At 36.7% G+C, this 12,607-nt stretch overlaps 1 protein-coding gene across 3 annotated transcripts in view; it reads left to right on the top strand.

The window, feature by feature from the left end:
- The window catches only part of LOC127411911 (anaphase-promoting complex subunit 1-like), a 97,970-nt gene that overhangs the window by 66,768 nt on the left and 18,595 nt on the right, over positions 1-12,607 (top strand). For all 3 annotated transcript variants that reach the window (XM_051647805.1, XM_051647804.1, XM_051647806.1), the window contains exons 32-38: positions 1,360-1,442; positions 1,955-2,033; positions 5,940-6,014; positions 9,711-9,781; positions 9,985-10,075; positions 10,275-10,328; positions 10,414-10,607. In XM_051647805.1, coding sequence (XP_051503765.1) covers positions 1,360-1,442; positions 1,955-2,033; positions 5,940-6,014; positions 9,711-9,781; positions 9,985-10,075; positions 10,275-10,328; positions 10,414-10,607 — 647 coding nt within the window. The remainder of the gene's footprint in view (positions 1-1,359; positions 1,443-1,954; positions 2,034-5,939; positions 6,015-9,710; positions 9,782-9,984; positions 10,076-10,274; positions 10,329-10,413; positions 10,608-12,607) is intronic.

Here is a 12,607-nt window from a genome sequence, read left to right as displayed (position 1 = left end):
TCTATGAAGCCCATATTTGAAATGCATTGTAAAGGCATTATAATGATGTGTTATAACATTATAACATCTCATAAATAATTGTAACCTCAATTATAATACATTATACTACTTCCCTATTCATAGTTATACATTACAGTATAATGCATTATAACACAAGCAACAATCAATTTTATCTACAGAAGTTATAATGTTTTATATGTATTTGTAATATATATAATAGGTATGCTTTAAGTGACAAAAGCAATGTCTTATAAAACACACCCAAGAATAAAAAATAAATAAATATTGTGATAGTTATATATAAATGAAATTCTATACTGGACTCTAAAGTTTAATGTTTGTGCATCTTATTTAGAGACTTATTTTCTAAATAACTTCCATTATATAATTCTGACTTGTATGTTACAAGTTTATGTTATGGCTGTTTATAAGAAGATATTGCTTTTGTAACTTTACTTAAAGCAGGCAAAGACCACTTATAATATGATCACGTCATAAAGCCTGTTGACTGTTTACACTATACAGCACTTATATGATTAACTTTATTCACTTCTGCTGCGTTAAAACTGGATGTTGCTTGTGTTGTAATGCATTATACTCTAAAGTATAACTATGAATAGGGGAAGTCATATATTGTATTATAACTGTAGTTATAATTTATTTCTGAGAAGTTATAACATATTCTAAGGTGTATTATGAGACATTATGAATGCAGTATAATATATTTATAATGCCTTTACAATGCATTATATAAAGTGTTACCAATTTTTTTTTTTTTTCTCCATCATGTACATTTTTGACTAAGCCACTGAAAAAAATGTATTCAAATGACATTGAAGTTACATGTTCATAATAGAAGGGGTGTTTTCAAGTTTTGTGTGAACTGCATTTGTAATGTATTTTAAAATAATAGATCTGAACAAAAAAATGGCCATCATGTCATAGACTCTTTTGCTTTATAATTAAGCACATTTAAAAAAATAAAATAAATAAATCATTACTAAAGTAAAATAATATAATCATTCTCTTCTAACACTTTTTGTTTTGTTTTTCAACAAATACTACCAACTATAGATGAATTCTTAGATAAAATATAATCATTTCTCACATTACAGGAAAATGTGCTTAATTGTCATAATGTTGCCACATCGTCAATGTCCTTAGATTTTGTTTTCTATTTAAATGCAAGTTCAAAGTAGACATACCGAAAATGTGCGTATTATAGATTCTGTGCATGGTTGACATACTGCATACTGATAGAGTTGACTGCTAGAATACTGTTCTGAACTTGTTGTTAGACTACACTAATAATCGTAAAAAGCATGTTTCTAATTAAACATTGTTGTTTATTTGGTTTAGGAGGGTGACACTATCAATGTGGATGTGACCTGTGCTGGTGCAACACTTGCCCTTGCCATGATCTACCTGAAAACAAACAACAGGTGAGTTTTTTTTATTGTCACTTATTTAGTTTAGTTTGACATTTGGATAGATCAACAAACAGATTACAACATTAATTTTTCAAATCCATTTTTTTGTCCTCACTGAAAACGAAAAATGGTGCGCCAAACAGAACATTTGATGTTTATTATAAAGTTATGTGGAGCAGGATTTTGGTCCAATGAGATTGCACTGTGGATGGAGCTACCCCGTGTGATGCAGTAGTCTGGTTCCGAAAGTAAAAATCCCATATTCAATATTTCCATAGGGGAACTGATTTTAAACGAAACCTTTTAAGACCGCTGAGAGCTCTGAGGTTGTTAATCAATGGTATATGCTTCTGTTGAAGCCATTAATCTGAATGGTTTTAATGTATTAAAACCTAAAATCAGTAGTTTATACATTTCCATTGTTGTTGTTTTTTGTAATGCTGTGATTCACCTTAGAGCTGGTTGGTTTGGTTTATGGCCAAAAAATATTTTATATTGACACCTGTCTTTCTGGCCCACTCCAGGTCTATAGCTGATTGGCTGAAAGCCCCAGACACCATGTTTCTTCTGGACTTCATCAAGCCTGAGTTTTTGCTGTTGAGGGTAAGGGAGAGCTGTCTGAAGGGTTACACATTAACAGCTCATGCTGGGTTCAGTCACACCTTTTACCCAGAGGGGTTGCGGGATGCTCTCATGTTTTATGACGGCTTTGAAGGGCACAAATGGGGTCAATTCGGAAGAGCCTGATGTACTTGTTAACTAAAAGGAACCTCATTTCCTTCTGAGGTTTTTCTCTGCCCAACAGACTATGGCTCTGTCTGTTCCGAAACCTAGTGAGCTGCATACGTCGGCAACATTCATAGGCATGCTCCCGATGTGAAAGTTGATCCAAAATGTTTAACCTCGTGCGACCCCGCGTCCACATGCATGGACGTTTTATTTTGACTTCGCTATACACAACGCATAATTTAAATGAATAAAAACCTACTGAATACTGTTCACAAGACTCAAGACTGTCATTTAAAGCTGCACAGAGTCAAGTGACGCAACACAACTGCAAAAGTAGAAAAAACATGTTAGTTATTTTGAATAACTTTCATTTAGCTTCATTTAATATAAATTTTGTTATATTTAATTTCTCTATGCCATACGATTCTATTTATTTATTTAATTTTATTTATTTATTTATTTCTCCCCAATTTGGAATGCCCAATTCCCAATGCGCTCTAAGTCCTCGTGGTGGCGGAGGACGAATCTCAGTTGCCTCCACGTCTGAGACCATCAATCCACGCATCTTATCACGTGGCTTGTTGAGCGAATTACCGCGGAGACCTAGTGCGTGTGGAGGCTTCACGCTATTCTCCGCAGCATCCAATAACCACATTATAGTGACCACGAGGAGGTTAACCCAACGTGACTCTACCCAACCTTGCAACCAGGCCAACTGGTTGCTTAGGAAGCCTACGACTCTGTTTATTAACATTAGTTAATGCATTCCTATATTCACTGTGCAATTTCACAGTGAGAATAAATGGGTTCATCAAAAGCTGAAAAATGTTGCTTTCAGAGGCTTTCTATGGAGTTAGGATGAAAATAAGGTGCATTTCAAACTGTTTTGAGACCAGTGCAGACAGACAGCACACTGAAGATTAAGTCATTTACTAAATAGGGAGCAAAGGAGCATCATCATATAGCTTAATATGCAGCAAAGTGCATTCAGTCCTAAAATCTGACTGAAAGTTCAGTTTCAGGCTGCAGATGATCTTGGACCACTCAAGATGTTTGGCAGACATGGGACAGTGGTAATTAGTACATACAGTAGATTCAGAATTTTAGAATGCAACATTTTATTTTAACATGGTTGGCAGTGATTGGATGATGCTGAACATAATTTTGAATCAGACTTATTTATTCAGCTTTACAGAAAATCAGCTGTAATGTCTCAAAATCATGAATAACCAACACTCCTGGAAACATAAACAATTTGATGAAAACAATCGGACTTTTTATCCACAGTATTCTCAGCGAGTCCACTGTATTTCGCTAGGTGGGCGGAATTTCCAGTTGGCTAGCGGAAGTTGCCGTTTTGTGTGTAGCCGGTCACTGCTTGCTTGCGTGTCTTGCGGTTAGATTCTTGCTTTTTAAACGTTGTAAGATGTCTTATAAATTCCCCGGACAATGTGTGCAGTTAATGGTTTTCCAAATAATCAAGCGAAACTAAAGTTTTATCTAAAACAGCATGTTATGATCAGAAACCACTCGCAAAGCGCTCCTGTCGCAAATACTGCTTCTTCCATCGGACTGGTGTTCACAAATTCTACAGTGAAAGACCATAATTATTAGATGAGACATGTACAGTAGTGAGATGTTTTATCACATGTGAAATTAATTGTATTATGATTTTCCTCTTACCTGCATTTTTCCTGGCTGCAATTCACTTTCTTTTGAGTGTCTTTGCAGATTGTGCATGTCTTCTCTTAAGGGGGAAAAGGTTATTTGGAAAACAATGTGGACATTAATTTAGTGTCAGTTAAATTTATTTGTACAGTGCTTTACTGAGAGCATTGAACTTTTGTGTACAGCGTTTATAATGTATGTCCAAATAAATGTGTTTATTTGTATTGCATGTAGTTCTTTATATACGGTACAGTTTATTGTGTGGCTGCTAATACATTGTTATTTCCTACACAAGAACAATAAATTCAATCTATCAACAGGATCAGTTGTTCAGTCAACACTAAAACATTTCATGTAGGTTATAGCATTTAGATATGGATATTATGTATATAAACTAACAATATATTCTTTAAAATAAACAATTATCTACAGTTCTCAAAACATGTCCAACTTTTGAGGTTAGTCTGCTCAGGTTCTTCCATCGATGGATAAACTCAACAAAATAACTAAAATGCTTCTATTTACAATATTTGGCCATCATCCTCAAACCCATAATCATTAACAGATAGGTGGGGAAGAACACCGCCTTGCTAAAATTCTGTGATCATTAATGCTGTGTTAGTACATAGCATAACGATTGTTTACGCTTAACCAGAAGTTCTGCCCACATCGCCCGCAAAGCATCATGGGACTCAGGAATATTGTGGATAGCTTAGTGTTATTTAAAATTTCACAACGTAGTCTTGCTGTCCACATATGTGGACATACATTTTTAGGAAAACTATTTGCTCTAGAATTTTTTGCTCGTTTATTAGGTGCTACTAGTTACAAATCAAAAAGGAGGTTCCATTTTTTTGCCAAAATGGAACAAAAGAATAGTTCACACAAAAATTAAAATTCTGTTGTCATAATTTACTCACCCTTATGTTGTTCCAAACCCATATGACTTGCTTTCTACTGGGGAACACAAAAAAGGAGATGTTTTATTGAATTTCTTGGTCGGTCTTTTCAATACAGTGGCAGTGGATAGTGATTCACTTTCAAGCTTCAAAAAAGGATGAAAAATAATCATAAAAGTAGTCCATTCAAGAAGTCTTCTGAAGTCATACGGTAAAAATCTTGAAGTCTGTTCCATGTTTACGAGTAATATCAGATAAGCTCGCAGTGTCGCGTTTGTGTGTTGTTTTTGGTGCTAAACAATGCACATTCTCACTGAACACGAATGTTGCTTCCCAAACCGCACACTTCTGCAATATTCTACGCCATTTTGTAGTGCGAGTAGTGTGTTAACTGAAAATGCAGCAAAAAGTAGTGTACTTTAAGTACCTGGATGATGCACATTTTCAGCCATCAAAATGGAGTGTGGAATATTGGACACTTTGTGTGCTCCAAACACGCGGCTTGCCGTACATAGTGGAAGGGGCGGAGTTACCTGGCTGTGCTACTAAACAGTTGTAAATAATGAAGAATGTAGCAGCTAGCGAAACTGGATACAGCACCTCACAAATGTGAGCTGAATGCTTTACCATCACCCCACACTGTGAATATGTATGTTGTTTAAGATACAAGTGTTGAACTGAGGTTGGCTAACGCGTTAAAGTTAGTAAAAAACAATCCTTGTAGTAAAAAACAGTAAGTGTTCCATTTGGGACGATACTACACTTTGAAAATTCATCCACTACATGGCTGAGTGCATAGTATATTTTGTAAGTGCATAGTGAGTAGTGTGTCATTTGGGATACAGAGTAAGTAGTGCTCACTAGGTTTTGGAACCAACATATCATACATGTTTTAAAACATTAACACTGTTTCCAAAGAAAGTGACTTCAAACTTTTCAAGATGTTTCAATTCTTGTGGCACTTTAATCTGTCTTGAATACTGCTTTTCTGATGCTAGTGAAACTTTGTAATGCAGCACTTTTCGTACCACTGTCTCCTGAAGATGATTCACTTATAATGTATTCCTCTTTTGTAAGTCGCTTTGGATAAAAGCGTCTGCCAAATGAATAAATGTAAATGTAAAACATTTCCCTCTTGACAAATAGCTTTAAAATGTTTATTGCGAGCTCTCTCTGTTTAGTAGCACTGAAAGAGTCTTTGTTCTCTCTACAGACGCTGGCCAGATGTCTAATCATGTGGGACGAGATCTTTCCAAACGCTGATTGGGTGACCAGCAATGTTCCTCAGGTATATCAGAGGGATTGCAGCAAAACTCCTCAAACATGTGTGACCTGCTCCATCATTTTGAGTCACACTGATGCAAAATACATTTTTTGTACTAATGTAAAAAGGAAGTTTTGAGCTTTCTACTGATATGATTTTTGTGACTTCCGACTCATTTTGATAGAGCTTGTTAGATATGCTCAGCCCGATGTTGCATTCCATTTCTGATTGGTTCCTCAAAAGAGGAAGCTGACATGTTTGCCTCAGGTCATGTTTCCATTTCCCCCTTGCTCATTTCGGTTCATAGTCCTGTCAACCATTTAGCAATGATAGGGTTGCAAAAGCAAAAGACTTTGTTTGGTCACTGCAGCTGTACTGGTGGTCTGTGGTTCACTGGGTAACAGAAAAGCGGAAAAGGAAGGTCATTGCGATTTCCCAAAGTGTGCTAGACCTTTTTAATTGTAAAGTAAATACACCATTTTGTAGTTGCTACAGTGGCAGTTTATTTAGAGTTAATTTCTGTGCAGAATTACCCAAAAATCTTGCAGTTTGGGCCCAGTAAGAGTTCTTTGTCTTTTAAAATGTACACATTTGAAAACGGCCCATTGAATGTGTTCACAAAGACTTGGACTTACAGCTTTCAGTTACAACTAGGAATGTCATAAAATATCGATATATCGGTTATTGATCCACGCGTTTTTTTAGTGATATATTTTTGAGGCATCGATTTATTAAAATTAGCTGACATTTAAATTAGAAGCCCAATTTGCATGCTTTCCAGTAAACTCAGTTGGCCTCTGTTTAACAGTCTGGCATAGTAGTGTTGGGAGACCACAAGATGGTATATATACAATTAACTGAAGAACACACACACACACAGGACGAGTTGAAAGGGCACAGGAGATGGTTGTCCAAAGTTACAAAATTTTGGTACTTCAAAAATGAACGTTGAGGAGTTTTTTAGGTTAGTGAAACTGGTGTAATTGTGCAAACTGAATGATTAATAACTGAATGTTTATTATGCAGTTGCTCTCTATGTAGGTCTTTCATTCAAGCTGTCAAACCACAAAACGACATACTTGTAACTGAAAACGCATTGTGTAGGCTATATGAAAGATACATATAAACAATAGATCATCCAGTGATGGCTAGAGTAAATAATCTTTGTCCTTTGATAATGATTTGGGTCTAATTTAATGGAAAAATAAAGTTGAGCTCAGTGGCACTTCAGAAATTTGACACTGAGCATTGGCAGTGTGTGTACCTTTTGTAGAAAATAAATAATTGTTTCTAATTTTAGAATGTGCCTATTTATATCCGAAAAAATCCCGATATATATATATATCGATAATCATCAGGAAAATCTACCGATTTGACCCCAAGCCTTGCTACGACCATTTTATTTACTCCATCTGTCTGAAATAAAATGCTTTTATTTGGTAATAACTATCAAATTTGTAAATTAATTATGCGTTTCATTTCTAATACGTTTAAATAACTCCTGACCATAAAATCTTGGGGTTGTGTTTGACGATCAGTTGAATTTCACAGACCACATTGCAAGAACAGCCCGATCATGCAGATTTGCTCTGTATAACATTAGGAAGATCAGACCCTTCCTATCGGAGCATGCTACACATCTCATTGTAAAGGCTCTTGTTATATCTAGATTGGACTGCTGAAATGCTCTTTTAACAGGACTTCTTTCATGTACAGTCAAACCTATGCAATTGATCCAGGATGTGGTGGCACGTTTGGTCTTCAATGAGCCTAAGAGAGCCCACATCACGCCTCTCTCTTCATCGTTCTGCACTGGCTAGCAATGGTTAACCGCATCAATTTCAAGGCATTGATACTCTTCTGTACATTACAGCACTTCTCTGATTACTTCCTCCTTAGGATGAATCGCTTCTGTTAAAATTCACTAAGAATGAATTGTCCCGATAAAGATGCCGGTTATTTGCATGCCCTTGTTTAGCGCCCAATTCACTATCAGGAACTTTGCAGATCAGGAACTATGCAGCAACAGCGCAAAAACGCTCATAAAAAAAATGCAGAAGGCACTTTGCACACACAAATCAAATCTTGCAGTCTGATTCTGAGCGCTATAAAGCGGAGGATGCAGCAGACCACAGCGATCGGACACACTCTGCCGGGACTGTACAGCATCACTGTGATCCAGACACCTGAATCATCTCTTAAACATGCCGAAAGTGCTCGACTACACCGCGCATCTGGATGCATGTCAGGCATGTCAACTATTGCTGTCGGAATTAAAGCGTTAATCGCATACGATTAATTAAAGTTTAACTCGTTAATTTTTCTTAATGGTGATTAACACATTTACCGTTAATACAGCATGAACCATGATAAACGCTTATCGTGAGGGCAGAACCTTTGCGATGTATCCGTCCGGAGTCATTAAAGTGATGGACACACCACAACAGCGCTTCCCTGTCAGTGATAAAAAGATGGAAATAGGACCTCTTAGCATTATTATTTGTTGTACAAAAAAGCCTAGATGGGACTTGTGATAGAAATCAAGTATTTTCAGCGCATTTTAATTACCACTGAAGCACGCCAAGTCTTAACTATCACTCCAATTTTCCTGTGGAGTTCAAAGTGGCTCTGGATGCTGGCGTTGACGCTCTGACGTGAATCATGAACACAGCTTCACGATTACTATAAGAAAGCGGATAGTCACAGTCTATCGGTACCGGCAGATTAATATTGTGGAGGATGAGAGTTTAAGAGATTTAAGGCCAATTGCAATGAATACTAAACCTATTGGAACTAAAGCCAACTTCACAGTAAATCATCTTTACACAGTAAAGGTGGCATAGAAGCTGCATCTGAAGTGGCAATTAGGTGTATTTTCACAGAGCAGGAATAAATGCTTTTACACAGCAGTTGCAAATGCATAAATAATGTTATGAGATGAATATTTAAAATTATGAATATAGAAATATGAAATTAATGAAAATATGACTGAATACTCAACCTATGGGGACTGATTCTTTTAATAAGTCAAACTCCCAATAAAAATTTGGAAACGTTTGTTACTTGAATAGGTGACATTCTATTATGGATGGATTTGTTTGGAAAATGTTAATAAAGCATTATATTGTTACATATTGTTTTGTTTTCTTTCCTAAGATGGAAATAAATGTATTTTGACAGGAAAATAAATATACATGGTGTCAAAGTTCATCATTTTCAAAATCTGCGATTAATCAGATTAACTACAAAATATATGTGATTAATCGTGATTTAACATTTGAATCGACTGGCGGTTATAACGCTTAGTTATAATGCTTTTCTCCATTGTTTGATTATTATTTGATGAATCACTGCTGATATGATCGATAGAAAATGTACACAAACATCTCTTTAAAAAAAAAAATAAAGGCCATTGTACCACCTGCTTTCATCTGGCGGTAATATTGCGATGTAAATTGTACCAGGGAATTTTTGTGAAGCGCAATCTATAATGAGCCTAATTTACATATGAAGGAGGCGTGTTTGCGAGGAAAGGAATGACAATGACTCAAGATGCTGTGCAATTTCAGTGCTGATTGCGCCTGCTAAAATGATATTGCAGCTGTTTAGTGAATAAGACGCAGGTATTTGTGCCAAAATACCACGTGCAAAAGTGCTGCAACTGTAAGTGAATTCCCCCCTCGGTGTAAGACTCATGATTAATAAAACTGTTTTTTTTAGATCATCCAAGAAAACATTGGAAACCAGGAGCAGGCGAACGTCTCTGAAGATCTCAACATGGAAACCTTAGTGTGAGTTAACATTCTCTTAAAGATGTTTTAAACATCAAAACAGAATTTTAAACATTGATACAGTATTGTTTGCCACATATTCTAATTGGACATTTAGTATTTTGATGTGGAGGTGTATTCAGAAATGTTCCATTGATAGTCTGAGAGTTTTTCCATTGAAGGTGAATGTGTGAAATAAGGCTAAAATGTCGTTCTTTCTTCAGTCAAGCTCATGACTATATAATCGCCGGAGGTTGCCTGGCCGTTGGGTTCCGGTTTGCTGGCTCTGCAAATTCAGATGCTTTTGACTGCCTGGTGAGAGAGGACATTTAACTGTTGCTAATAAAAAAAAAAAGTACCAAATATTACCATGTTTGTTTGGACATGGTACTTGGGTAATACCATGTTTTCTTTTTTGGACTTTTTCTTTGGTAAAACCATGAAAAAATGAATATGGGAATGGTATGTTACCATGAAAGTTTTCAATTTTTTTCTCCCTCACTTATTTTTTTAGTACAAATTTGCACGAAAGTTCATGCAGTGTCTGACAACATCTACGACTACGGTGGTAAGCAGCTGTTTGCCTTTATTGAATCCACCCTAATTTAATCAAAAATGCTTGTTCACTCAACTTGTGTTTGTGTATCCTCCAGACTGGTCAGTATAACCTGCAGACGTGTTTGAGTATGGTGCTCTTGGCTGTTTCCATGGTGATGGCCGGTTCAGGGAATTTGAAAGTGTTACAACTATGTCGCTTTCTTCACAAACGCACGTTTGGCGAGATGAACTATGGATTTCACATGGCTCACCACATGGCTCTGGGCCTGCTCTTCCTAGGTGGAGGAAGGTTAGTTCACCAGTGAGCTTGATGTGAATCTTTCTACCAAAATCATTATCTGATTCAGTTCAGAGTCTAGTTTTATCTGTACCACCCTGCACCTCAGTCCACTTTGTTTTCATAGTTATATATTAGTGTTGGAATAAGTTGTTTTAGCCAATCAGTTTATTCGGACAGTACATTTCAGTGAACTGATTCACAAAATTGATTTGCAGATTCATAACAGTCAACATCAAATGTGTTCACAAATGTCGCTTTGGACATAGTTTTTAGTGAACTGCTTCATTCAGGCAATTTATCTGAGTGAACTGGTTCAAAAATAGATTTGCAGATTTAAATAAGTTGTCTCTCAGTAGTGATCTCAAAAGATGGTTCAGCCAGTTTGTTTTGGCAAATAGATTTGCTGATTCACTCAATATCATTCACAAAAGTCTGTTTGTTTTCGTGAATTTTTTCATTTAAGTGATTTTGTTTTAATTCTTTCTTTTTTTTCTTTTTTTAATCCCCTTTTCTCCCCCAATTTGGAATGCCCAATTTCCAATACTTAGTAGGTCCTCGTGGTGGCACGGTTACTCACCTCAATCCAGGTGAGTCTCAGTTGCCTCCGCTTCTGAGACCGTCAATCCGTGCATCTTATCATGTGGCTCGTCGTGCATGACACCACGGAGACTCACAGCATGTGGAGGCTCGTGCTACTCTCCGTGATCCACGCACAACTTACCACGCGCCCCACTGAGAGCGAGAACAACTAATCGCGACCACGAGGAAGTTTCCCCATGTGACTCTACCCTCCCTACCAACCGGGCCAATTTGGTTGCTTAGGAGACCTGGCTGGAGTCACTCAGCACGCCCTGGAATCGAACTCGCGACTTCAGGGGTGGTAGTCTGTGTCAATATTACTGAGCTACCCAGGCCCCTTGTTTTAATTCTTGGTAAAAAAAAAAATAAATAAATAAATAATAATTTTACAGATTCACTTATTATTGTTTACAATATTTGCTTCAGGCAGAAAGTGAATCGGTGGTTATTTTTAGTAAACTGGTTCAAAAAAATAGATTCACTGATTCATATGAACCATCACTCAACATTGTTTACAAAAGTCTCAGTTTGTCATTATACTTGTTCTATTAATTCGCAAAATAAATATTTAGTTACTGTGTTTCTCTGAAATGTTTTCAATTTAATGTTTAGTTTTATTGGCTCTATTTAGTGCTCAATTTCATGCTGTCACCCTGATCTAGAACATATTGTTCCCTTTAAATAGCTTCAGTGTCGTTTACTCCTGTTTGTTAGTAATTTCCCCAAAACTGTCGTGCATAGCTTAAACAATAGCAGGCTAAGTTAAGTTAATGCTAAAAATAACCACACGGAAAGTAAATTTATATTTTTGGCCCCCAACTTGATCCATTACTTTTGGCCCCTGACACTTCCTGTTTTGCCATTTAAAGAAATTATAATTGCCTTTTGTTATGACGCTTCCTGTGCTATGACCTTTATTACCTAACTGATCTCTTTATTTCTCTTGACCCCAGTTTCTATTTTCTGCTCAGTAATGCATTTCAAAAATGTTGCGCAAAATCTAGCTATATCAGAAAATGGCAGACGCCAGCCAAAGGAAGAATTCTTGTTGTGATAACACATTGTATTGCTTCAGCCTCATAACAAGTGTAGCAAAAACGTGCCTCTGTGACGCACTTGCAGGTGGTGTGGTGGGCAGGAACAAGGGCTCTTAAACAAGTGGGTTTTTTTAAACAGAAATGACCTCTAACCAGGTCTATGGCTGGCACAATAAGAGCCTCTCTTCCTGTCAGAACCTGTTCAAGTGTACCCTTCAACTAGCCCATTATTTTTTAAGTGAGACCTTTTAAAGAGCACAAATAGTAGCGTTGAACAATGGATGACCAATTTCCTCCCTCGCTAGACAATTGCCTCGGGGGACAATTGAATATGTAGCATGCGTGCTCATTGTTTGTTTTTGCACTAATTTTCCGACATCAATTGTTCTGTAT

Source organism: Myxocyprinus asiaticus, chromosome 21 (assembly GCF_019703515.2).
Source record: "Myxocyprinus asiaticus isolate MX2 ecotype Aquarium Trade chromosome 21, UBuf_Myxa_2, whole genome shotgun sequence".
NCBI lineage: Eukaryota > Metazoa > Chordata > Actinopteri > Cypriniformes > Catostomidae > Myxocyprinus > Myxocyprinus asiaticus.
The sequence above is the reverse complement of the archived record's forward strand: the minus strand, read 5'-3'. Positions and strand labels throughout refer to the sequence as shown.